The sequence below is a fragment of the Cervus canadensis genome, chromosome 10 (assembly GCF_019320065.1).
Source record: "Cervus canadensis isolate Bull #8, Minnesota chromosome 10, ASM1932006v1, whole genome shotgun sequence".
Classification (NCBI taxonomy): Eukaryota; Metazoa; Chordata; class Mammalia; order Artiodactyla; family Cervidae; genus Cervus; species Cervus canadensis.
Genome location: NC_057395.1, coordinates 73,429,697 through 73,456,187, shown reverse-complemented (window position 1 = coordinate 73,456,187; position 26,491 = coordinate 73,429,697). Strand labels below are relative to the sequence as shown.

At 50.0% G+C, this 26,491-nt stretch overlaps 1 protein-coding gene across 2 annotated transcripts in view; it reads left to right on the top strand.

The window, feature by feature from the left end:
• The first annotated feature begins 349 nt into the window (after positions 1-349).
• Positions 350-26,491, top strand: part of CDH22 (cadherin 22) — a 79,664-nt gene continuing 53,522 nt past the window's right edge. For both annotated transcript variants that reach the window (XM_043480332.1, XM_043480333.1), the window contains exons 1-2: positions 350-614; positions 11,843-12,137. In XM_043480332.1, the coding sequence (XP_043336267.1) occupies positions 396-614; positions 11,843-12,137 (514 nt within the window). In that variant the 5' untranslated portion in view covers positions 350-395. The remainder of the gene's footprint in view (positions 615-11,842; positions 12,138-26,491) is intronic.

Below are 26,491 nucleotides of genomic sequence, written 5' to 3'. Positions count from 1 at the left end.
CTCCTGGGTGGGACGGCCCCTAGTTCCAGAAGGACCAGCCCGGCCCCGGCCAGCACCCCTTCGCGCAGGAACCATGGCGCATCCCAGACTCCGGAGCCGCCGAGGCGCTGCCTGGTGACCCGGCCGCGCCGGCGCCAGGGGGGCGCAGGCGGGGACCTGGGGGGCCGTCCATGCCCCGGGTGCGGTCGCGCCCGCCCCCCCTCCAGCCGGGCGCCCCCGCGGCTGGGCGGCGATCAGGGCCGCGGGCCTGTCCGGGTGCCCCGTCGGGGGCGGCGCCCCGGCGGCCGCGCTGAGCCACCATGTGACCGCGGCGCCGCTCCGTCCTGGCCCCCGAGCGGCGACACCCTGGTGCCTCCCGTCCATGCTCCTGGGCCCGGGCCCCTCGCAGGCCAAGCATGAGGCCGCGGCCTGAAGGCCGGGGGCTCCGGGCGGGAGCCGCGCTGTCGCCCGCGCTGCTGCTGCTGCTGCTGGGAGCCCTGTGGGCGGCGGGCTCGCCTGCGCCGTCGGTGCAGGACGGCGCGCCCGGCGCCGGCCGCGTGAAGCGCGGCTGGGTGTGGAACCAGTTCTTCGTGGTGGAGGAGTACACGGGCACCGAGCCCCTGTACGTGGGCAAGGTAAAGTGGGACCCAGCACCCGCCGTCCTACTCCTAGGACCCCAGAGACACCCGCCGGCAGACTCGAGGGATCCCAGTTCCCTCCCATGCCCTCCCAAACCCCTTCTGCCTCCTCCCAGCTGCCCCGATAGCGCGGGCGGACCACAGGATCCTCACTCTGCTCGCATCCCTGCCCTGCATCCTTCTCTGGACCCTCTTGCTCTCGCATCTTAGAGCAGAGAGGACTAGTAGGGCGCAAAGTCAGTCCGTCTTGTAGCTGGACCCAGCTGGAGTGCAGAATGCCATGCTATGCCAAGTCTCTTCAGCTGTGTCCGACTCTTTGCGACCCCATGGACTGTAGCCAGCCAGGCTCCTCTGTCCATGGGATTCTCCAGGCAAGAATACTGGAGCGGGTTTCCAGAATGTAGAAAGGAGTTTGCATATCTGATCATGTCACACACAGACTCCCTGCTATGCTCAAAATTCTTCCATAGCTTCCCATGCACTTGGGGTCAAGTTCAAATTCTGCCCCACTGCTTGCAAAGATCCTGCTTCTCCAACCTCATCTCCTGCCACACTCCGAGTTTTGGGCCACAACACCCTTCTGATACCTTTCCCTGGTCCCTCTGCTGCCCCCACAGGCTTCTGCTAGCCCCACACCCCCTTACCTACCTCAATTGCTTGCCTCCCCTAACTGCTCCATCCTGCTCCTTCTTTTTATTTATATTTTTGACTGCATTGGGTCTTCCTTGCTGTGCATGGGTTTTCTCTAGTTGCAGAGAAACTCTCTGTTGAGAGAGGGGGCTACTCTCAAGTTGTGGTGGTTTCTCTGGTTGTGAAGCGCACTCTAGCGTGCACGGGCTTCAGTAGTTGCAGCTCCTGGGCTCTAGAGCACAGGCTCAATAGCTATGGCACACAGGCCCAGTTGCCCCGCAGCAGGTGGGATCCTCCTGGACCAGGGATCAAACCCATGTCCCCTGCGTTGGCAGGCAGACTCCCAACCACTGGACCACCAGGGAAGTCCCCATCCTGCTCCTTCTGTTGCTGACTTTATCTCATATTCAGGTCTCCACTGAAATGCCACTTCCTCAGAGAAGCCATCCCTGATAACACCCATCTGGGATGGATCCCCCTGCATGTGGCCCTTGAGGTCCCCATATCTTTCCTTCATAACACTTCATTATGTATGTGTTTTTGTTTGATTATGCAATTAATGCATGTCTTTCCTATTAGCTTGTGTTTGTTTTGCTCAGCATAAAATCCATAGCACCTTGCACAGACGTTGCTCACAAATTGTTCATCGAATGAATGAATGAATGAAAGCTAGTTTCTCAAACTGAGGAAGTGTTGGTTAATGTGACTGAAGGTCTATGCCTTAAGAGTATATGGAACTGAGAAGGACTTTAGTTCGTCCCTTTAATCCCTAAGCCCCTCATGGGTGTGATGGTGTAGAGGCAGAGACACCCTGGTGCAGAAAAAGCTTCACAGGTCAGCGCCTGGCACTGAGTAGGTTTTCATTAAGTGGTATCTGTTGGCTGGCTTTGTGGAAGTGTTTTCTAAATGCCTGAGCTAGGTTTTAATATATGAGTAGGAGTTTGGGCTGATGGGAAGAGGGCATAGCCTATAAAAAGACTTGATGTCCTGACGGAACCTGGCTTATTTAGAGTCTTGTCAACAGTTGAGATGTTTATAGTACATGAGTGAAGTGGGCTTCCCAGGTGGCACTGTGGTAAAGAACCCACCTGCCAATGCAGGAGACGAAAGAGATGTGGGTTTGATCCCTGGGCCAGGAAGATCCCCTGGAGAAGGACGTGGCAACCCACTCCAGTATTCTTGCCTGGAGAATCCCATGGAGAGAGGAGCCTGGCTGGTTACAGTCCATGGGATCGCAAAGAGTCGGGCACAACTGAAGTGACTTAGCATGCACACACACAATGACTGTTGTATATTTCATTACTCATAATTCAATGTTTGGTGCTGTGGCCTAACCTAGGTACAGGGGAAATGGAAATGAACAGCCATATGCTTGATCCAAGGCAGATTCTTAACCGCTGGACCACCAGGGAAGTCCCTAGTTGTTTATTGTTGTTTTCTCATTATTCCCATATGAAGCATTTAACTCTTAAACTGCAAGGTAGAAATCATTCCATTTTGTAGGCAACGGACTCAAGGTGCAGAGCAGGCAGGCATAGAGTGAGCAAGTGGCTTAGCAAGGATTGAAACCCATGTGCTGATTCTCCAAACCTCTACAAGACCTCCAAGCTTGGGAGAGAGATTTGGGTCCAGGAAAAGCCCAGAAACTCAGAGAGTGACTGACACGTCTACCTGATTGTCAGCTACGGTGGTCTCAGGCACCTCGGCCATGTTGTCTGCCTGCCAGCTGGGGCTCTGAGAAGGTCTCCTCAGCCACCCACATCCCGAGCAGATGAGAGAAACCAGCTGCTGATTCATTCACCATTTCCCACCTGCATCCACCTAGCAATTATTGTTATGAGTCAAACACCACCCTTGTCTCGTTGAACCACTGTCTCTAGGTGATGGGGGGCATACTAGTACCTGCCTTCCTGGTAAGGGGAAACTGAGGCCAGAAGAGTATCATGCCAAAGCCAGTCAGCTTTCCAGGGACTTTTTATCAGCAGAGATGGAGTGAGTCCAACATGGTGGTAGAACCAACCCCAAGAGGTGAGGTTCTGCTGACACCAGGTCTGGCCCCAGTGCAATTTTTTAATAGTTTTTTTTTTTTTTTGGTAATATCTTGACCCTATTTATTTATTTTAACTTTTTGGCCATGGGGCATATGTGATCTTAGTTCCCTGACCGGGGATCAAACCCACACCCCCTGCCGTGGCAGCATGGAGTCTTAACCACTGGGCCACCAGGGAATTCCTCCAATGCAATCTTTGTTTTAAACTTTTATCGGTGTATAGTTGATTTACAGTGTTGTGATAGTTTCAGGTGTTCAGCAAAGTGAATCAGTTATACATCTGCCCACTCTTTTTTAGATTCTCTTCCCATATAAGTCATCACAGAGCACTGAATAGAGTTCCCTGTGCTGCATAGTAGTACTGTATTAAACACCCTCTATGAGCCCCGCACTGTGCCCAGCCCCGGGGATCCTTCTCACAGCAGCCTCTCCCAGCATCCCCACTGCAGTCATGACTACGTTATCTTCCCCCTCCATCATCTTCACCCAGAGCCCCTCCTCCCTCACTCTCAAGGCCACCTCCAGAAAAGCACTCTTTGCAGGGAGAAGAGAGAAGTTTCCATCTCTTTGCAAACATGGGCCCAAAGCACCCTTTCTTGTGAAAGGTGGTATAGTGTGTGGTTCAGAGATGTATGTATACGTCTATGTATATTACGTACATGTATAACTGATTCACTTTGCTGTTCAACTGGAGCCAGACTGCCAGGGCTCAAATCCCAGTTCTGCTGCTGATTCCTTTTCTGACCTTGGCATATTATTTAACCTCTCTCTGCCTAAGTTTCCTCATCTGCTGAGTGAGGCTGTACCTGGCAACTTCTCAAAGAGTTGCAGTGAGGATTCAATGAGTTAGCATATACCAAGAACCTAGAGAGCATGTTCTATGTGCCCAGTAAGTATTAGCTTCTATTATGATGGATCTTGCCTGACTTTCCCACTGCCTTGAGTATACACCGGTATTATGAACCCCAGCCCCAAATCCCGAAAGCCTTCTTTGCAACCTGATGTGCTAGTTTCTCACCACAAGGTAGGGGGAGGTGGTCGTCAGCCCACCCCTGACCCTGGGAAGATGAGCTCGTCCTCTTGAAAACCACCTGTTCCCCTTCCAGCCAAGTCCCACATTTGTACAAGTGGTTGTGTATGCACGCACACATACACACACCTTCATACCACGTGCTCTCGCTCATCAGGGAGAAAGGACTTCTCCACAGTTTCAGTTAATTCACTGCTTCCCGGTCCCCACCCCAGGGAGCCGCTGGGAGCATCCGTCCTTGTCGAATTCCAAAGGTAGCTTAGCAACAGCACCATCCGTGGAGTGAACCCCAGGCGCCCAACGGTAACCTATTTTACAGCCGCCTCCTCCATCACTCACCGCCAGGCTCCTGTCGGCACCTGCAGGAACCACTGGGCCCTGTGGTTGTCACCAGGGCCCCACACCAACAATTCCCTCTGCTGTCCTGCCCCCCCACCCCCACTCCCCCCAACAGCTTGGGGGCTGCCTCTTCCCTACGCCTTCTCACAACTCCCACCCTCAGAGTGGCCTCCCAACATTTCCATACAATCTGGGTACTTTGACTAATCCCTTTTCCGAACTGTAATTTCCCCTGAGGCTTCTGTCAGCTGGATGTGGGTTTCGTAGGATTTTTAATTCTTCTTCTTTTTTTTTTTTTTAAAGAGAATTATGGGGTCAGCACTTATGACCAACTCCTGTGGGCGGTGAGATCTATTTTAGATATACGGCAGGATTAAAGTGGGGAGGAGAGCAGATTTAATTAAGTTGCTAATATTTAAAGAAAATTGATGAACTCCTGGTTTACGAGTAGCACAGGCATGAACAGATCCCTCATTCTGGGGGACGCTTTTTATTTGATTTGCTTTCCGTTTAAATCCTGGACTCGTTTTATTTGCGTAGCCGCACTGTCCGTTTAATTGTCTTTAATAAGGAAAACGTACCTCTGCTCGCATTTAATTTTGATTTAATTAGGAGGAAGTAATTAATGGCCTCGTAAATCCCATTTTTCAGCATTCCCCCCCCCCCCCACCCCAGGATGAGAAGCCATCACTCTGGTGTTTTTCAAGTTGTTTATGATCCTGGGCTGGGGCTTAGGGAGGGGGAATCCCCTGCGGGGCTGTCTCCAATAGCTGCAGTGAAAAGAGCCCAGGATGTGGAGGCAGACAGGCCTTGGGCTGCCTCTTGTTAGCTGTGTGGCTTTAGGTAGGATGTGTTCCCTCTGTGAGCCTCAGTTTGCCAATCTGTACAATGGGGAGAGGATGAACTCTGAGCCACAAGATCATTATGCAATATCAAGGAGGTAACAGTAGAGGGTCTAAAAGTGTGCCTAGTGATTGTCCTTCCTAGTCTAGCTCACGGGTACCTGGGATTGAACAGAGTGACTGGATCCTCCAGAAATCCTGGAAGACAGTTGCAAAATTCTAGTGACAGTTGCAGGGCTTCCCAGGTAAGCGCTAGTGGTGAAGAACCCTCCTGCCAATACAGGAGACATAAGAGATATGGGTTCAATCCCTGGGTTGGAGAAGTCCCCTGGAGGAAGGCATGGCACCCCACTCCAGTATTCTTGCCTGGAGAATCCCATGGACAGAGGAGCCTGGCAGGCTACAGTCCATGGGATAGCAAAGAGTTGGGCACAACTGAAGCGACTTAGCACACACACACAATGACAGTTGTATATTTCACTAATGTATTCAATGTTTGGTGCTGTGGCCTAACCTAGGTACAGGGGAAATGGAAATGAACAGCCATATGCTTGATCTGAGTTCACCATCTCAAATACACACTTGCTCTCTCTCTCTCTCACACACACACACACACACTCACCTCTCCCACTCCCCCTGTATTTTCTCTGCATACGTTGTCAGGACACCTATTGTGTGCCTGGCATGGGGAATTCAGACAAAGATGAATCAAAGTTAGTCCCTGCCCCTGAATCCCATGAGAAGTGGGGAGACAGACTGCCATACAGAGGTGTTATAGGCGAATGTGGAGCAGAGGGGAGTGTGCATGAAGGAGGGCAAATGGGAGGGCCTCTGGGAGGGCTGCCTGCAGGAGGAAATGAGCTGAGTCTAAAAGGCAAGAAGACGGATTTCCCTGGTGGTCCAGTGGTTGAGACAGCACACTTACAATGCAGGCGACGCAGGTTCGATCCCTGGTCAGGGAACTAAGATCCCACATACCACGTGGCAGGGTCAGAAAATAAAAATAAATAAAATAAGAATAATAAAATAAAATAATACTTATAATAAAATAAAATAATACTTATAATAATATAGTACTTATAATAATATAATTAGTGTAATATAGTAATAATACTTACAATAATAAACAAATACTTAAAAAATAAGTAAAAGACAAGAAAATGTTGCATAATGGCCCCCATGTCTCCAGTGGGTCAGGATTTGAGCCTATGGCTATTACGTCAGGAGATGGGGGAATGGATGCACTCGTTGACCCTCAGTCTCTCTTGAGGCCAGGTGCCAGAAGAGGAAAGGCAACTTGTCTTCAGTGAGCACTTAGTAAGTGCCCGGAGCTCCCACATGTTGTCTAGTGCATCTTTAGACTCTGGGGAAGCCCTGTCAGTCTCATTTACTGTTGAGAAAACCGAGGCTTGGAGGAAGGTAGCCTCTCACTCAGGGCCAGGCAACAAGTGGGTGACAGAGCAGACGCTGGCACCTGGCTCTTCCTGTATCCAAAGCCCATCACCTCTTCTGATTTTGAAGTCCTTTTCCAAATGATGAGATAGAGGCTCAGATTGAAAAGGCCACCAATGACCATGGCCTGCGGGTACAGGGTGGTACAGGCCTCTGTCGAAGCCATGCAGCCCCATGACTGCCTTCCAGCCCACCCCCTCTTCCTTTCTCTCTCTTCCTTAACCAGAAATGTTATAAGTGGACTAAGTGAAGTCAAGTGAAAGTCGCTCCGTTGTGCCTGACCGAGAAGGTCAGTTGGGATCTGCTCGGCCTTTCCCTTTTCCAGGGGAATCTTCCCAACCCAGGGATCGAATCCAGGTCTCCTGCATTGCAGTCGATTCTTTACCAGCTGAGCCACAAGGGAAGCCCAAGAAAACTGGAGTGGGTAACCTACCCCTTCTCCGGCGGATCTTCCCGACACTGGAATCAAACCGGGGGTCTCCTGCATTGCAGGTGGATTCTTTACCAACTGAGCTACAGGGAAGCCCTGTAAGTGGACTAGCCAGATTCCAAAGGCTGCAGAGGGACCAACTTGTGCTTTGGAGTCAGACAGACCTGGGACCATCTCAGTCTGTTCTCCTGGATAATGGGGAGACATTTACATGGGCCACAGTGTTTTCTTTTAAATTTATTTATTTTTGGCTGTGCTCGGTCATCACAGGCTTTCTGTGCGCCAGGCTTTCTCTAGTTGTGGCAAGTGGCAGCTACTCTCTAGATGGGGTGTGCGGGCTTCTCATTGCAGTGGCTTCTCTTGTTGTGGTGCATGGGCTCCAGGGTATGTGGGCTCAGTAGTTTCAACTCACTGGCTGTAGATTATGGGCTCAGTAGTTGTGGGCCATGGTAGTTGCTCCATGGCATGTGGGATCTTCCTGGACCAGGGGTCAAACCCATGTCCCCTGCCTTGGCAGGCAGATTCTTAACCACTTAGACTACCAGGGAAGTCCTGCCACAATGTTAAATTAGACTTCTGCAGAGGCTTGCAATCTGGCATGTAGTAGGTGCTCAGTAAATAAAAGCCCCATCCTCCAGCCTCATAGCTGAGATTCTTGAGAAATATCATCCTGGGATAGAATGAGCGGCATGTGTGTGTGTGCTAGGTCACTTCAGTCGTGTGCGACTCTGTGACCCTGTGGACTCTAGCCCTCCAGGATCCTCTGTCCACTCCCTCTCCACTCCAGAACCAGGACCCAGGCAGTGGGTGACGGGTGGGAAGCAGCCCCGACCCAGCCCGAATCTGCAGCTCTGAGCTCTTAGCTCCTCCGCAGGCTGACCGGCTCTGTCCAACTCTGCTGTCCCCAGAGAGCAGTCCCTGGGCCCCAGCATGAGCTCTCTGTCACACTTCACGGAAGAATAGCAGTGACGTCATCGCTAGGTTTCACTCCCTCCTTTCTACTGCTCACTGGTAGGTGATCCCTGGCCAGAGGCTGAGATAAAATGTTAAGGGCTTCAGGGATGTGATGGAGACCCAGGAGACGGAAAGGGAAGAAGACAATCACTTACAGAGTGTGTTATTGTTTAGTTGCTGAGTCGTATCAGACTCTTTTACCACCCCATGAACTGTAGCCCACCAGGCTCCATCTTTCCATGGGATTTCCCAGGCAAGGATACTGGGGTGGGTTGCCATTTCCTTCCCCAGGGGATCTTCCCATCCCAGGGGTTGAACCTGTTTCTCCTGCATTTGTAGGCAGGTTCTTTACCACTGAGCCTCTAGGGAAACCCTACAGAGTGTGTAGGTCATGTTCCTGTTTCGTCTTCACCGCATCTGTGCCAGGTAGGCTTGATCCAATTTCTCAGGTGGAAAAACAGACCCAGAGGGATAAAAATAACAGATGGTGTGATCACAACGTGCGTGAGTGATGGGTTCAGGAGATTGGCTTCCTGCACTTAGCTGGGTGACCAAGCAAATGACCTCCCCTCTGTGTTCCTCAGTTTCCTCATCTGGTAAATGGAACTAAGAACGACATTTCATTCTTATTAGGGTGGTGATGAAGACTAATAAGATTACAGCTGTTATGCATTCCTCCAAATGGCATCTATTCCACCAGACTTCCGGGGAGGGAGTGTGTGCTGATTAAATAAACCCGCAACGGGTCTGACTGGGAAGTGGGTGAAGTCATCTGCAAAGGGAACCCATTCACTCTCTCTGGTCCCTACCTCCTCCGGGCAGAGGTGGAGGAACAGCATAAACAGCAAACAAGAGAGACAGGTCTCCTCATCTCCAGCACTGCCGATGATTCAGGGCTGATGTCTTGAGATAATTTTATTGGGGGTATTAAACTGAGTTATGAGGTTTTTACAATCCAGCCACTTATGAGAAATCTATTAACAGTAACTGGACAGGAAGAAGGCTTCTCAGTGGAGCCCAGGACGGGCATTAATTGGGGCAATCTATAACAGGACAGGGACCCGGAAAGGTTCCACCCGACGCCTCCATTTACTCCCCGCAATTTCTGCTGAGAATCAGCAGACTCGCCAAAAAGAGAGAGATGCCCATTAATCGGCTAATGAAATATGAAAATGTTTATGGGCCATTCAATCTTCCAAATGGCACTTCTATAATCCACCTTTCAGACACAAAGTTCCACCAGCAGAATTTATACCCGGGCTCCTCCTGCGTGGCAGGGGGTGGGCTTTTATTCCTCTTCGTGATGACTTCATTGGCACCTGTTATCCTGCTGAGTGGGCTGGGGTACATGGCGTCCTGGCCTGAAAGGGGCCTTTACGTCTTCTCTTGTTCATGCTTCATCTTGGAGGAAGCTTCGAGAGGAGCAGAGAGCCGCCCAAGGTCACTGACTTCCTCGGATGCATTTTCTTCTGCCCAGAGCTGCCTGAGAGATTTGCACGTTGTAGAATAAGGACTTGGGTGTTTCTATGTGGGAGAACAGTCTTTCTGCTGGTTCCTTGCCCAGGAGATCTCGGTGCAGTGAAAACAGCCTGGGCTCTGGAGCTTAGCAGTGCCTGGATTAAATCCCAGTTATATATAGCTAACATTTAATAATAATATAATAATAATGATAGCTACCATTTATGGGACATTTACTATGTCTCAGGCAGGACTGATTTTCAACTAGTACCTACCAGTATAGTTGTACCAGTTGCTAAAATAGTGAAGAGGCTCCCTACCTGCGGTAAATAGTCTGTTTCCCCTCACTCCCCTCAGCTCCCTCCGCCCCTCGGACCTCTCTGTGATCCAGCATCCAAAGTGTTCCCACCTGGGCCAGCAGGGGCTCTGCTGTGGTACCACTTCATAGGCAGTGCCAGTGCCAGGCTGGCTGTTACATATTGTAAACATCATCTGGTGCCAGGCAAGTGCTAAGGGCCTTATGTGGACTTTAGACTCAATTAGCCCTCCATTTGGGCTCCCCAGGTGGTGCTAGTGGTAAAGAACCCTTCTGCCGATGCAGGAGATGTAAGAGACATATGTTCGATCCCTGAGTTGGGAAGATCCCCTGGAGGAGGAAATGGCAACCCACTCCAGTATTCTTGCCTGGGATAATCCCATGGTCAGAGGAGCCTGGCGGGCTACAGTCCATGGGGTCACACAGAGTCGGACACAACTGAAGCCACTCAGCACGCAGACGTGCTCCTCTAGGAGGAGGTGCTGTTATGCTCCGCATGTTACAGAGGAGGGACCTGAGGCCCAGAGAGGTGGTGACTTGTGCGAGAACTCACAGGGAGGTGATGCTGGCACCAAGGCTGGACCAAGCTGTACTGCTTCTTCCCTCTGCCATGGGCTCCTCCCAGGAGGCGTGAGGATGGAGTGAGAAAGCCCAGGCTGTGGACCAGGCCAGTTCCTCCAGCGGTCTGACCTTGAGCAATTCATCCCATTTCTCTAGTCCTCAGTAGGAAAATGAAAAAAAAAAAATCTGCAAAGTGAAGATAGCAAAACCTACTCTAATAGTGATTTTCTTTTTAAAGAACTGTGCACCAAATAAGTATGTAAATTGCTCAGCACACCGCCTGGCACATGGTAGGCGCTCCTCCAGTTTGCATCCCGCTTTCCCCTCTGTCCTTCCAATCCCTGTCCCCACCGTATGCCAAGCCCTGAGGCTGCTCTCCAGAGAAGTAAGAAGATACTTCTGAGGGCTCGGAGCCTAGGGACCCTAGACCTGTCACTCCAGCGAGGGTCATGGACAGCAGCTTGGAAATTTGCTAAAAATGCAAATTCTGAGGCCCCACTCCAAACTCCCTGGGTCAGAATCTGCTTTTTACCAAGATCTTGGGTGATTTGCATGCACATTAAGATTTAAGAAGCATGGCTACAGCGAACGTGATAACGATGGCTTGACGTCTTGCAAAGATCTTGGAGCGGAATGGCAGAGTTGGAGGTGGAGTGGGAGTGGGGGTGGGGGTGGGTCCAAAAAAAAGCTTTTGAGAAGAGGTGGCATTTAAACTTGCAAGATGTGGCAAGCTTTGCGGGATGAGGAGACTTTCAGTAGACAGAGAAATAAGTCAGGACACTAAAAGAAGAAGAGAGGTGTGGAGGTGGCTGTGACTTCTTTGTAAGAGTGATAGGGAGCCATAGAAGATTGCATGCACAGGAGGACCTGTTCAGATCTGCCTCTGAGGCTGATATCTCTGGCCGCAGGGGGGAAGGTCAATTACAGGGGCAGGGTTGGGGCAGGAAGAGCCATGGAGGGCTAGTGGAACATGCCAGACCAGTGAGGCCTGGGACTGGGATGACGTTTGGTTTCCCCAGCCTCAGTGACTTCACTGAAGAATGAGTATGTCAAAGAAGAGATGTGCTTAGGAAGAGGCCCCCAGTGGGACTTGGTGGGGGAGTGGGGCGCCAAAAGGAGCTCCCACCCGGGCCTCCATTCTGCCTTCCTCCCTGCCTCCCCAGATCCACTCGGACTCAGACGAGGGTGACGGGGCCATCAAGTACACCATCTCGGGCGAGGGCGCTGGGACCATCTTCCTGATCGACGAGCTGACGGGCGACATCCACGCCATGGAGCGCCTAGACCGGGAACAGAAGACCTTCTACACATTGCGGGCTCAGGCGCGGGACCGTGCCACCAACCGCCTGCTGGAGCCCGAGTCGGAGTTCATCATCAAGGTGCAGGACATCAACGACAGCGAGCCCCGCTTCCTGCACGGCCCCTACATTGGCAGCGTGGCCGAGCTCTCACCCACAGGTGGGCGGTGGGCTCCGGGGGGTGGGATGAGCCAGCAAGAGGGGAAGGGGAGCAGCCGGGTTGAGCGAGGGAGCCTGCTGGGGGGAGGGGAGTCAGGGCACAGCTGTGAGCCCAGGCGCCCAGGCACGGTCCTGGACAATCACTTAGCCCAGGGCTCCTGGTAGAAACTGGAGCCGTGGGCTGAGGAGCAAGCCGGCCACTACCACCTTCCCCACCTAAGTCACCTGCAAGCCAGGCTGGACAGGGAACAGTGGCTCTGGGTCCTAGAGCACGTTCCATCTCTTTGGCCAAGGCACTGCCTCCTTCTTGGCCTTCCAGCTCTGCAGCTGCTCATCAGAGGCCAGAGGAACTTGGTTTCTTGGGGAAAAGTGCGGTCATCCCTGGCTTCTCTAGATGGGGCAAATCGGTAGGTAATGAGCGAGCAGGTGGTAATGGAAGAGAAGGGAGTGAACCAGAGAAGACAGTGAGCACAAAGGATGGTGGGAGAACAGGGAACGGCGAGGGTGTGAATGTGGGTGTGGGTTGGTGTTCACACACACACACACAGGTGTGCTGGTGTTGTCTGCTGTGCATACCGTATTCTCACGCATGCACAGATGTGCACAGCCTTTAAGACCCGTGCATGCATTTGACAGGTTATGTGTCTGCTGAATGAATTCATTCATTCTTTTAACAAATACGCATAGGCACTTGGGACACAACGTGGAGAAGGCAGACCAGCCTCTCTGCTCTCATGGAAGGGATATTCTGGTCAAGGAAGACAGGCAGGAAGCAAGTTAACAAACCGATCCTGGGGTTGGGAAGAAGACACTGAAGCAAAGACTCTAAAGAAGTGAGAACCTGCACCCAGGGAACAGCAGTCCAGGCAGTGGGAACAGTATATGCAAAGGTCTCAGGGCTGAATTCCCTCTGAGGGGAAGCAGAGAAGAGACCAGATCAGGCAGCCGTGTGATCATAGTTAAGGTTTTGCGTTTTATGCTCAGCAAGCTGGGAAGTCAGTGGAGGGGCTTGTTCAGAAGACTGACATGATATGACTTAATTTGAACAGGATCCTGAGACTGTTCCGTGAAGATTAGATGGAGAGGTGGGGGAAAGGCAGAAGCAGATAGCTCGTTGACAAGGATATTGCAATTACCTAGGCAGGAAATGATGGTAGCTTGGAACAAGGTGGTACCAGTAAGGGTACTGAAAAGAGGTCGGCTTCTAGGTATATTTCGAAAGTAGAGCTGAAACCATTTGCTAATGGATTGGATGTGGGGTGTGAGAGAAAGAAAATTCAAGGATGACTACCGAGATTTTGACCTGGGCAATTAAATAGATGGAATCTCCATTTACTGAGATGGGAGAAACAGATTTGTGGGGATGGAGGGAAATCATGAGTTTGGTTAGATGAACTAAGTTGAAAGTATTAGAAAGCCAAGGAGAGATCTTGAAAAAGGCAGTTCAGTATCCAGTTTCAGCTGCAAGGTTTGAGGTAGAGAGATAAATTTGTAGGTTGTCCATGGCAGAGACCCAGGGAGTACTTAGAAATCAGTTTTGCAAGTGGGGAAACTGAGGCTCAGAAGAGCTGTGACGGGTCCCAGGTCACACTGCAAGTCAGCGGTAGCTTGTGAAGCCTCTGATTTCCCAAGTCCGGCAGCCCTTACTCCTGGACTCAAACACTGGCCAAAAGAGACATAGTCCTGTCTCTCTTCACCCAAAACTGAACTGCATGTTTCCACATGGAAAAGCCAGAAAGATGGCGAGAGATGAGGCTAGAGGAGGAAGCTGAACTCATGCAAAGGACTTGAGGGAATCAGGTAGCCTGGGAAAAGCTTAAGCAAGAAAGTAAGTGGGCAGACTTGCATTTTGGAAGCCTCCCTCTGCCTCAGGGTGGAGAGTGGATGGGAGTGAGGGACCCAGAGGGAGGTATAGTCCCATATACCCCATGCTGGCTTGCCCATCACCACTTCACTCTCACTTTGACTCTGAGAGGTGGCAGGACTGATGTCAGCATCCCTATTGAACAGATGGAAACACTAAGGCTTAGAGAGAGGAGATGATGTGACCCACGGTCACATAGCAAGTCAATGACCCAGCAGATCGCTGGGTTGGGCTCCCAGGCTTTTGGAGTGTCAAGGTTCTTGTGTCACTCATGGGGAAAGTCAGACCAAGAAAAGCACAAGGACTCACTCAAGGTCACCCAGAGAGTGGGAGGCTGAGCCAGCCCCTAGCTTGATGAGCCCAGCCGCAAGGAACCCCCGCCCCACCTCACCCCGATTTCCCGGTCCACTGATTCTGATATTCTGCTCAGGAAATAGTGGGGATTTAACTCGGACAAGCCAGGGGAACCCAGGAAGGGGGAGGAGGAAGCAGAAATTAAATTAGTTTATTTCATTTGAGCAACTTTTTGAAGGAAAAGCAAATCCGACACTTGGGTGCTTACGGAGACTCCAGGCAGCTTTGAAAATCAGTCACAATTACTGAGCCTCCTGATCTGGGCTGAGAGGGGCGGGGCCGACAAGCAGCACCAGGGTCTGGGTGGCCTCTGAGATCAGAGGGAGCGGGACACAGCTTGGGACATGAAAGGCAGCGGCGCTCACAAATTAAACCACTCACAGCTTAAAAGGGAAGGGAAGTGTGCCGGGGGCCTCCAATGAGCCACGCTTCTAAAGAGGGGCACGCCAGCCACGCTGAGCCTAACGCTGCAGCGCGGGTCCTGCATCTGACGGTCAGGAAGCCTGGCGCCCCGCGTGACCTCGGGAAAGCCCCTGCTCTTCTCTGGGCCCCAGGTTCCCTTCTGAGCACAGAGCGGGCTCATTCATGCCCAGATGTTTACTGAGAGCCTACTCTGTGCCAGAGACTGTTTCAGGCATCGGAGATTCTTAGAAAGCCTGCATCTAGGGCAGGGAGAGAGATAGGAAAGAAAGAAACAAGTCAAGATATAAATACACCCTGTGGTGTAAGTGTGAGGGGAATTGGGACTTATATTGGGGGAGTGCTATTTTAGACAGAGGGGTCAGGAGAGACCTTTCTTTTCTGTATTTATTCGCTTATTTGGCTGCATCTTCGCTGTATCACACGGATATTTTGTTGCAGCGCAAGGCTTCTTTAGTTGTGGTACAGGCTTAGTTGCTCCAAGGCTTGTGGGATCTTAGTTCCCCTACCAGGGATTGAATCCACATCCTCTGTATTGCAAGGTGGATTCGTAACCACTGAACCACCAGGGAAGTAGGGACATAAGGCCTTCGTTTTTTATAACAGAACATTTGAACAAGGTCTGAAGGAACCAAGGGAGTGGACCAAAGAGCTATGTGAAACTCAGTTCTCAGTTCAGTTGCTCAGCTGTGTCCGACTCTTTGCGACCCCATGGCCTGCAGCACACCAGGCCTCCCTGTCCATCACCAACTCCCAGAGCTTGCTCAAACTCATGTCCATTGAGTCGGTGATGCCATCCAACCATCTCATCCTCTGTCGTCCCCTTCTCCTCCTGCCTTCAATCTTTCCCAGCATCAGGGTCTTTGCCAATGAATCAGTTCTTCGCATCAGGTGGCCAGAGTATTGGAGTTTCAGCTTCAGCATCAGTCCTTCCAATGAATATTCAGGACTGATTTCCGTTAGGATGGACTGGTTGAATTTCCTTACAGTCTGAGGGACTCTCAAGAGTCTTCTCCAACACCACAGTTCAAAAGCATCAATTCTTCGGTGCTCAGCTTTCTTTATAGTCCAACTCTCACATCCATACATAACTACTGAAAAAACCATAGCTTTGACTAGACAGCCTAGCAAAGTCTAGCAAAGTAACATCTCTGCTTTTTACTATGCTGTCTAGGTTGGTCATAACTTTCCTTCCAAGGAGTAAGCATCTTTTAATTTCATGGCTGCAGTCACCATCTGCAGTGATTTGGGTGCCCCCCAAAATAAAGTCTCTCACTGTTTCCACTGTTTCCCCATCTATTTGGCATGAAGTGATGGGACCAGATGCCGTGATCTTAGTTTTCTGAATGTTGAATTTTAAGCCAACTTTTTCACTCTCCTCTTTCACTTTCATCAAGAGGCTCTTTAGTTCTTCTTCACTTTCTGCCATAAGGGTGGTGTCATGTGCATATCTGATATTGATATTTCTCCCAGCAATCTTGATTCCAGCTTGTGCTTCATCCCGCCCATTCTCATGATGTACTCTGCATATAAGTTAAATAAACAAGGTGACAATATACAGCCTTGACGTACTCCTTTCCCGATTTGGAACTAGTCTGTTGTTCCATGTCCAATTCTAACTGTTGTTTCTTGGCTTCCTACTTTTGCATTCCAGTCCCCTATAATGAAAAGGACATCTTTTCTGGGTGTTGCAGGTCTTCATAGAACTGTTCAACTTCAGCTTCTTCAGCATTACTGGTCAGGGCATAGACTTGGATTACTATGATACTTAATGGTTTGCCTTGAAAACGAACAGAGATCATTCTGTCATTTTTGAGATTGCATCCAAGTACTGCATTTCGAACTCTTTTGTTGACTATGATGGCTACTCCATTTCTTCTAAGGGATTCTTGCCCACAGTAGTAGATATAATGGTCATCTGAGTTAAATTCACCCATTCCAGTCCATTTTAGTTCACTGATTCCTAAAATGTCAATGTTGCCGTCCCCTGTTTGACCACTTCCAATTTGCCTTGATTCATGGACCTAACATTCCAGGTTCCTATGCAGTATTGCTCTTTACAGCATCGGACTTTATTTCCATCACCCGTCACATCCACAGCTGGGTGTTGTTTTTGCTTTGGCTCTGTCTCTTCATTCTTTCTGGAGTTGTTTCTCCCCTGATCTCCAGTAGCACATTGGGCACCTACCAACCTGGGGAGTTCATCTTTCAGTGTCCTTTTTGCCTATCATACTGTTCATGGGGTTCTCAAGGCAAGAATACTGAAGTGGTTTGCTATTCCCTTCTCCAGTGGACCACATTTTGTCAGAACTCACCTCCATGACCCGTCTGTCTTGGCTGGCTATGGCATGGCTCATAGTTTCACTGAGTTAGACAAGGCTGAGGTCCTTGTAATCAGATTGGTTAGTTTTCTGTGATTGTGGTTTTCATTCTGTCTTCCCTCTGATGGATAAGGATAAGAGGCTTGTGGAAGCTTCCTGATGGGAGAGACTGACTGAGGGGGAAGCTGGGTCTTGTTCTGATGGGTGGGACCATGCTCGGTAAATCTTTAATCCAATTTTCTGTTGATGGGCAGGGCTGTGTTCCCTCCCTGTTGTTTGGCCTGAGGCCAAACCATGGTGGAGGTAATGAGGATAACGGTGACCTCCTTCAAAAGGTCCAGTGCACCCACTGCTGCATCAGTGCTGCTGACCCTGCAGCAGGCCACTGCCAACCAACGCCTCTGCGGGAGACTCCTGGACACCCACAGGCAAGTCTGGGTCAGTCTCTTCTGAGGTCACTGCTCCTTTCTCCTGGGTCCTGGTGCACACAAGGTTTTGTTTGTGCCCTCTAAGAGTCTGTTTCCCAGTCCAGTGTAAGTTCTGGCGTTCTATGGTGGGTTAATGACGACCTCCTCCAAGAGGGCTTATGCTATACCCAGGTCTGCTGCACCCAGAGCCCCTGCCCCTGCAGCAGGCCACTGCTGACCCATACCTCTGCAGGAGACACTCAAACGCAGCTCTGGTTCAGTCTCTGTGGGGCCTCTGGGTCCTGGTGTGCACAGGGTTTGTTTGAGCCCTCCGAGTGTCTCTGGCAGATATGGGGTTTGACTCTAAATGTGATTTTGCCCCTCCTACAGTGTTGCTGGGGCTTCTCCTTTGCCGTTGGACATGGGGTATCTTTTTTTTGTGTGGGATCCAACATTCTCCTGTCAATGGTTGTTCAGCAGCGACTTGTAATTTTGGAGTTCTCATAGGAGAAGATGAGCACATGTCCTTCTACTCCACCATCTTGGTGAGGTTCATGTGAAACAGTGGTTTTCAAAGTTTATTGTACTTGGAGGACTTGTTAAAGCGCAGAAGGCTCCCCTCTACCCCCAGGGTTTCTGATTCAGTGTTAGTCGCTCAGTCTTGTCCCAGTCTTTGCAACCCCATGGACTGTAGTTTGCCAGGCTCCTCTGTCCATGGGATTCTCTAGGCAAGAATATTGGAGTGGGTTGCCATGCCCTTCTCCAGTGGACCTTCCTGACTCAGGCATCGAACCTGAGTCTCCTACATTGCAGGCAGATTCTTTACCATCTGAGCCACCAGGGAAGCCCAGCACATCTGGTCTATTAGAAATGTTGGCATTTTTAGCAAAGATGTTGTCAAAGCCAATGCTGATGCTGCTGGTTCAGGGGACACTTGAAGAACCAACTAAGCCTGCACCACAACTGAAGAATTCTTGCACAAAAGATCCGCAAAAACTAAGCTAGAGGAAGAATGTTCCAGGAAGAGGAAACAGCGAGTGCAAAGGTCCTGAGGCATAATGTGTTTTCTCATGTTTGAGGAATAGCAAAGAAGTCAGTGTGGCAGAAAAGAGGAATAAAGGAAGGGGAGAGGGTACAAGGAGGTCAAAAGAGATACTGGAAGCTGGACCACATAGGACTTTTGTAGCTGCTGAAGGCTTTGTGGTTGTGCTTTGAGTAAGACGGGGTGGGGCAGAGGAGTTCTATGATCCAACGTAGATTTTAAAAAGATGATCTGTTGGCTGAAACTAAGCTATAGGGGTTAAGGGTGAAAGTAGGGGGATTGGTGAGGAGACATCTGTAATTGGGACAGGAGGTGATGGTGACTCGAATTCTGGATGTATATTGAATGCAGACCAACAGGGTTTGTAAGGGATTGGATGAGGGGAGTGAGAGAGAGAGAAGACAAGGATGAGGCTGAGTTTTTGATCTGAGCAAATGGATGGATGAAACTGCTATTCCTGAGCTGGGAAATGGTCCACAATGAGCAAATTTGCAGCACAAAATTAAGAGTTCCTAATTGGACATGTTTAGGCAGCAGCAGCAGCAGACTGAGATGTCTACTAGAAATCCAAGTGGAGTTGTCAACGGGACAGTTAGATCTCCAAGTCGGGAGGTCAGAAGCAAGATGAGGGCTAGAGTTACCACTTTGGAAGTCATCAGCAAAGCAAGAATTTAAAGCTTGAGGCTGGGTGAAATCAACAAGGGAGTGAGTTTTGGTATGGAAGAGTTAGACTAGATAATCTCCTGTTGCTGGGGGGCCCAGATCCCTTATATAGGCTGGCAGAACCTGACCAGTGGACAGCAAGAGCATTTCACAGGGCTCCCATGCCCAGTTCAACTCCACCTACTTATTAATGCCAACTATGTGTAAGACAAAATCCTTGACACTGTTGAGGATACAGAAGTGAGAAGTTCAATCCAGCACACATCTATTACCCACTACTTTATTCGGGGCACTGCTGGGGATGTAAAGATAAGTAATTGAATTAAATCCACACGTGTTTATTAGCACCCATTATATACAAGGCCTTCAGTGTACTTGGGTCTGTAGGGGTTGCAAAGATGAGTCACCCAACTAAGCAAACATTTATTAGTACCTACTTTATATGTATATATATATATATATATATATATATATATATGTGTATATATATATATATATAGCCCAAATGGGATAGAAAAATAAGCAATTGCTTTAATTCAGTAAATACATAATAGTGCCTACTATGTATGTGGTCCTTTGCTAGGTATGTGAGGATGCAAAGATAAGCAAGATACTGCCACTGTCCTCAAAGTGTTAGCAGATCAGTTTCATCTCTGGTGCCAACTCTGGTCAACTGGTCGTAGGGCTGTGTCGAGAAGGTGTCTGAGGTCTCATTCAGGCTTAGCAGAAAAAAATGCCACAATCGATTAGTGATGTCTGCTGGGAGCAAAGGAAGGAGACTATGGAGGCACATATGCCATAGGATTGGCATTGCTGGACCCTGAGATTAGGGCTCAACAGACTGTGGAAATGGACAGGGGCCCTGCCACAGCCGCTTTCCCGTGTATTGCAATCCCTCTGTGAGCAGCATCTATAATAGATGGAAAAAGACTCTTTTGTAGTACAGTCTGCACTTCTTGGGACATCCACTAAATAACAGCTATCAGCCAACACTGTTTTCACAAAGCTATTTCCCTTTATTCTCACAATCCTGGGGGATAGGCAGGGCAGGTATTACTGTCCTCATTTTACCAATGAAGAGATAAATGTGGAGAGAGATAAAGTAACTTGCCTGAGGTTCCATAGTAAGAGCTGGAGCCAGAACTGGACCCAGAGCCTGCATCCAGAACCTAAGCTACTTGCCTCAGTGGGCATGAGAAACAGTCACAACCATCTCTCTAGTGTATACAGGACTTTACAGCTTACAGAGCACTTTCACACCCCTAATCTCATTTCATCCTCCCAGAAACTCTCTTGGGTTAAGTGTAGATACCCTCATTTTACAGCTGAGGATACTGAGGCCTGAGAGGGGAGGGGGAAATAAAATCGGGAGGACATACTATCTGATTGCCAGGGCCCATGCTTGAGAGGACGGTGGCAGAGAGGAGAGGAGGAAGGCAGGGGGCAGTGTGCTTCCCAGAGGTCCTGTTTGGGGAGGGCGGGGAAGGCTGGGAGCCTCTGACTGTCCCACCTGCTGCTGGAGAGAGTGTGGCTCAACAGCCCTCAGGCCCAAGCCAGGAATCAATTGCTGGCCTCTGCAGAGACACCTTCTAAAGATGTTTTTAATTAAAGTCCAGGAAGATCTATATGTGCAATATCTCCTTGCCTAGCAACGGCACTGGCTCTCACCACTCAGGATGGGGAGAAAAGGGGCAGGAGGTTTCTGGTGGAGAGAGGTGGCAGAGAGGAGCACAGGCCCCAGCTTCACTTCATTCTCTGTCTTTTCCATCAACAAATCCCTCAGCAAACATGAGCAGCCCCTCTCTGCCAGGCCACATGCCCACATGTCAGTGAGTACAGAGGTGATAAATGTGGCATCCTACCCTCAAGGGTCTAGCACATAGTAGGTGCTCTGTATACCTTGGGTGACCAAATAGAACTGAATCATAAGCTAAAAATATTTGCTTTCTGCAACTGGCCAAGGGATGCTACTGCAGAAACTTAGAATGTTGCTGCCCCGAATAAACGAGGTGACCAGACTACTCCACAGAGGGTCCCACTTGAGTGTGGAGAGGATGGAAGAGTCAATAGGACTCAATTTGGAACAAAAGAAGAATCCCCTTTCTCAGGGTGGTAGATGAGATCCATGCACACACACACACTCAAGTGTTGCCTGCCTGGGTGAGTCCATGGCGATCTCTTTCTGTCCCCGTCTCTGTCTCTCTCTCTCGTTGTATATATATGTATATATACATATGTATATATGCCTCTTTGGCCCTCATCTCTCTCTATTCTAATTTCTCCCCACATGTCTGGCTACCTCTGTTTCTGTCACTTCTCTCTGTCCATCTCTCTGCATCTCTGTTTCTTGTTTTTCAGTCTCTGACCCACTTTCTCACCACGTCTCTGTATGCCGCCTTCTCTGTCACTTGTCTCTTGACCTGCTTCCTCCCCCTCTATCTTCTGACCCCGCATCCATGCAACCACTTTCCTGCACCTCCTGTGTATCATTCGTCTACATTAGGCTGCCCTGACTGGGCAGCCAGAAGCGGAGTTGAGGTCCGTGCAGTGAGCCGGCATTGTAAGTGATGAGCAAAGAGGGAGTTGACAGGGGCGGGGGGCGGAGGTAAGAGGGGGAGTTTGAGAAGGGACTTGTTTCCTGTGTAATCTGAATGTTCCCAGGGACTCGACAAGTGGTTTTTAATTTTTAATAGAAAGCATTCCACGCAGTTCTAGCAGCAGCAGGGGGTGGGACTCATTTTTCAAAAATGTTTGAGAAGCTAAATGTGAGCCAAGGGTTTCCCCGGGCCCAGCAGGGCAGCAGAGGGATGTGGGGAAGAAACAGGATGATAATAATTACTAACATCTTCATAATAATGACACTTGGTCACCTCGGTTGAGGACTCTGTTCTTTTCCAAAGCGTTTCGTCCCTTTCATCTCATCAAGGGGTCTCCCTCATCCAGGATACAGGAAGCATAAAATGTTATCTCCATTTTACAGAAGGGGAACTGAGGCCCAGTCAGGTTGGGGTAGTTGTCCCATAGCCATACAGAGAGCCAAGGACAGGGCTGGAATGAGAATTTGTCTTCATCCCCTGACCTCCACTCCACCTGGCACCACCTTCTTCCTGAGCAGTTTGGGGTTCTGGGACCCATGTTTGGGCCTCAGTTGGATTTCATAAACAGCAAGGGTTAAAGGGAGAAGAGAAAGCGTTCTGACCTGGGAGCCAGAGCATGGATTCTAGTTCTGGACCCAGGATAAACAATGTCAGAGCCACCCAGATAAACTAGAAATGAAGGGTGGGCAAGCCCCAGCCCTCCTGAATCTGGTGCCCAGGAGTCTCCCACTCAGGGGCAAAGGCACAGCCCCAGAGATCTTCTGACCATATAGAGAGAAGAGAAAGGAATAAACTGTTATTGAGCACTTACTAAATGCTTGGCTTTACCAGCCTCTTAAATCCATCATCTCTAACCCCCATAACATCTCTGAGAGGCAGAGTGTGACCCTCTAACTTATCGATGAGGAAAAAGGCCAAACAAGGGAAAGCCTTGATTGAGGGCACAGAGTGAGGAAGTGGTGGGATTTGAACCCAGGACTCTCTGATGCCAAAGTCCCATGTCTCCATGAAGTTGCAAGGGGCATCTCTTTGTAGGGGTGTCCAACTTCTTATGCTGATTTGGTGGCTTGTGTCATCCTTGCTGCTTCCTTTTAGGTGTCAGTCTCAGTGCAGGCACAGTGAGTCCAGGAGGGCGACATGCTGGCTACAGAGATGTGGGTTGGAATCTTTTCCTACCCTTTACTAGTGACTTGACCTGGGGAAAGGCTCTGAGTCTCTCTGTGACTCTGTTTCCTCATCAGTTCAATCAGGGGTTGCATCTAGGGCATCAGTTCTCAGTCTGGAATGCACTTCAGAATCACTGTTGGAGCTTTTAAAATACCCTTGCCTGTGCTCCACCCCCAAGGGAGTGCTGTTAAATTAATCTGGGTTGGGGCTCAATATCAGTTCTCTTTTAAAGCTCCTAAGAGATTCTAATGTGCAGCCAGGTTGAGAACCACTGGTTTCTGTGCTTTCCAAGGAGCAGCCTTTCCATATCCAACATTCTACATGGAGCCCTGGAGTTCTGAGATCCTGTTTATGCAAGAATCCTTTGGGCAATCCTTCCTACGACAGTCTGGAATTAGGCCCTTAACCTCAAATAGCAGAAGGGCTGGGAGCAGCACCACGGACAGCGAATGGCTCATTCTAGCCAATCCCAGCCCTGCTTCTGAAAGTCTGGGCTTGAACTAAATACCAGGGAGGGAGAATCCTGAATCCAGTTCCTCGCTCTCCTGCTCTCCCTTTCTGTCCTTTCTTCCACTCTTCTTTCACTTGCCTATCTACTTCTACTTCTATTGATCCCCAACCTACTACCTTATAAGGCAAGATACGTGTGTGTTTTGACATCAGATCGACCTGGGTTTGAACCTTGCCTCTCCTATTTCCTTGCCGGATGAATTTAGCCAGGCACTGTCCCAGCTGTTGAGCAAGGAAATCTATTTGAGTTCTCACAATGGTCCTGAGTACCCCCATTTCACAGATGATGAAATTGAGACAAAAGGGGTTCTTTATTAAACTTCACTCAGCCTCCATTTCCTTATCTGCAAAGTAGAAATCTTAATAGAGCTTACTTCAAGACTCTATTATATGAATTCCGTAAGATACTATGCATAAAGAGCTTATTATAACATGTAGTGAAAGGTAGTTATTTAATAAACAATCTATCATTATCATCGAAGACATTTATGTAATAATGGGTTTCATTATTATTCATTATTAATTTACATTGTCATCCTTCACTGTGCATAACAGTTTCCTCATCTGTAAAATGGAAGTGATGCAGGAGTATACTGAAGTTGGCTTGTATCAGCTCATGAGAGCCAAATATTGACTTTCAGGAGTTTCATAAGCCACTTGATATCACATTGGTAGTTTGAAATTGGCCATGGTGAGAGTATTTACACCGTAGAAATCAGCAAACACTACAAAGCAGGGCATTTATCCCCACCCCTCCGTCCCCCAGAGCCAATGGTTAAACATTTGCCAGCATGTCACTGCATCTACCTCATCGAGTTGGCATGAGGACTGAAGGAGAGAAGAGCCGTGATGGTGCATTGTAAAATGCAATCTGCTAAACTTAGGGGGATGGTACAAAGTGGTCCTACAGCATCCACAAGCCTGGCACCCATTTTTCTGCTGATTCTGGGGAGCTGCTGACTTGTGAAGGAGGTGGGAGGGAGTGTGGGGCCTGTGGAACCAGGGATGAATCACTGACCCTTCACCATCCCCATGCGTCCGCATTAACTGTAATGGCTGCAATAAAGAACCCCAGATTGGGGAAATGATTCCATCATCCCTGCGGGAGTCCCTGGGATACATCCAGGGAGAGAGAGAGAGAGCTCAGCCATGTCCCTGGGGACTCACTCAAGCCAGCATTGTGTCTTGCCCAGGGGGTGGGGGCAACATGCAGAGGAGAGTGACAGGGAGATCCTCTCTCCTAACAGTTACACAGCCACTATTTATTGAGCGCCCACCATGAGCCTGATGCTGTATGAATCGTCTCTCATTTCAGTGTGTCTGTGAGGGAGGCTTGATTGTGCCATTGTATACAGGCATGCAGTGCCTCCTGAGAAGACAACAACCTGCACTTACGGAGTTCTTAGTGTGGGCTGGGCGCTGTCCTTGGTGCTGAATACGGAAATCTATTTGAATTCTGAAATCGATCCCAGGAGTCTGGTGGTACTGTCACCCTCATTTCACAAAGGAGGAAATTGAGGCAAAAGCGGGGTTCATGACGGGCCCAAGGTCAAACTGCTAAGAAGTGGCAGAGTCACTGGCTGTGATTCAGTACACCAGGCCACCATCCAGGGTCACCATGTGTGTCTGTGCTGACTCTGGCTTCCAGAGGACTTTGACCTTAGAGAGTCCTGGGTTCAAGTCCCACCACTTCATCATTCTGTGCCCCCATTCAGGTCTTTCCCCCTGTTTCCCCCACCTGTAATTTAGAGAGGTCCATTCTGCCTCTCAGAGATGCTATGAGAATTAGAGATGATGGATTTAAGTGGCTGGTGAAGCTAGGCATGCAGTGAGTGCTCAGTAGGGTCTATTACTCTCTCTTCTCCCTGTTTAAGAGGAGGGGCCTGGGATCATGCCCTGGCCCTGAATAGAAGACCCCTGGTTACCTAGCATCAAGAGGGAGGGGGCTTGCCCAAACCTCTTCCTCCCAGCTTCTCCAGGCAACTCTGACATGGTTGATGTGGAGCTGGAGCCGCCAAAAGAGAGAGGCGCATTGCAGGGCCGGTTTAGGAGGCTGGGAGGGGGGGACACGGAGAGGGAAATGAGAAATGCAAAAGAGTGAAAAATAAATACATGTGTCTGTCTGGAATGATCGAGGGCCCCAGGCTGGAGGAGGGAGAGGCGGGCGGCAGTCTGGGCTCAGCAGAATTGCTGCAGTAGCACTTCCAAAGCCTCACTCATTAGCCAGGCAGTGAACTAGCCGTACCCCCCAGCATGCCACCTCACTGGCCCAGAGGGCCCAGCCCACCAGAAGGGTTCTATCTGGAACCTTAGCAGGGCACCCAGAAGGGGGCATCTCCTTGAAGTGATGCCTGAGTCTCTTCCCCCTTGGGTCCCATCTCGAGCCTTCATGACTCCCTCTTGGGTCTTATCCCCTCCTCTCTGGAAAGGTTCCGATGGACCACTCAGCTTAGCCTGTCCCTCCATCCAACCCCTCCCCCACCCCTTCCATCATCCGCACCCTGTCCAGCCTCACGTCCCAAGCTCTGCTTTCGTCAAATTGAACATGATGTCAAATTAGAGCCATCTCTGGGACAGGCCGAGAGAAGCTCCCAGTTTAATGAGGCAGCGTCGAAAATCAATAACTTAATTGCCGCTGTTTGATGGACTTTTATCCAATTTATACTCTCCCCAGCAGCCTACGTGCAGAGCATGAGGAGAAGTGTGTGCGTTGGGGCTGGGGGCTGTCTGGGCACCCGGGGGGAGGAGCGAGGAGGGCACCAAGGACCACAGCCAACTACTTCCCAAAGCAAGAGCTGGGTGCTGCTGTTCTTCTGCCTGGGGGCCAAGAGACACTGGCTGCTGAGTCTCAGTAAACTTGGTTGTCCTTCTGCATTGACCTCCGCACACACCCCCTCCATAGTGGGGATGGGAGTATGGAGGATGGGAGGAAGAAGGCAGAATTTCCTTGAGAAATCAGGACGCGTTGGGGTGGGTAGAAAGACCCCTGCTTTGGGAGTAAAGTGCGTGG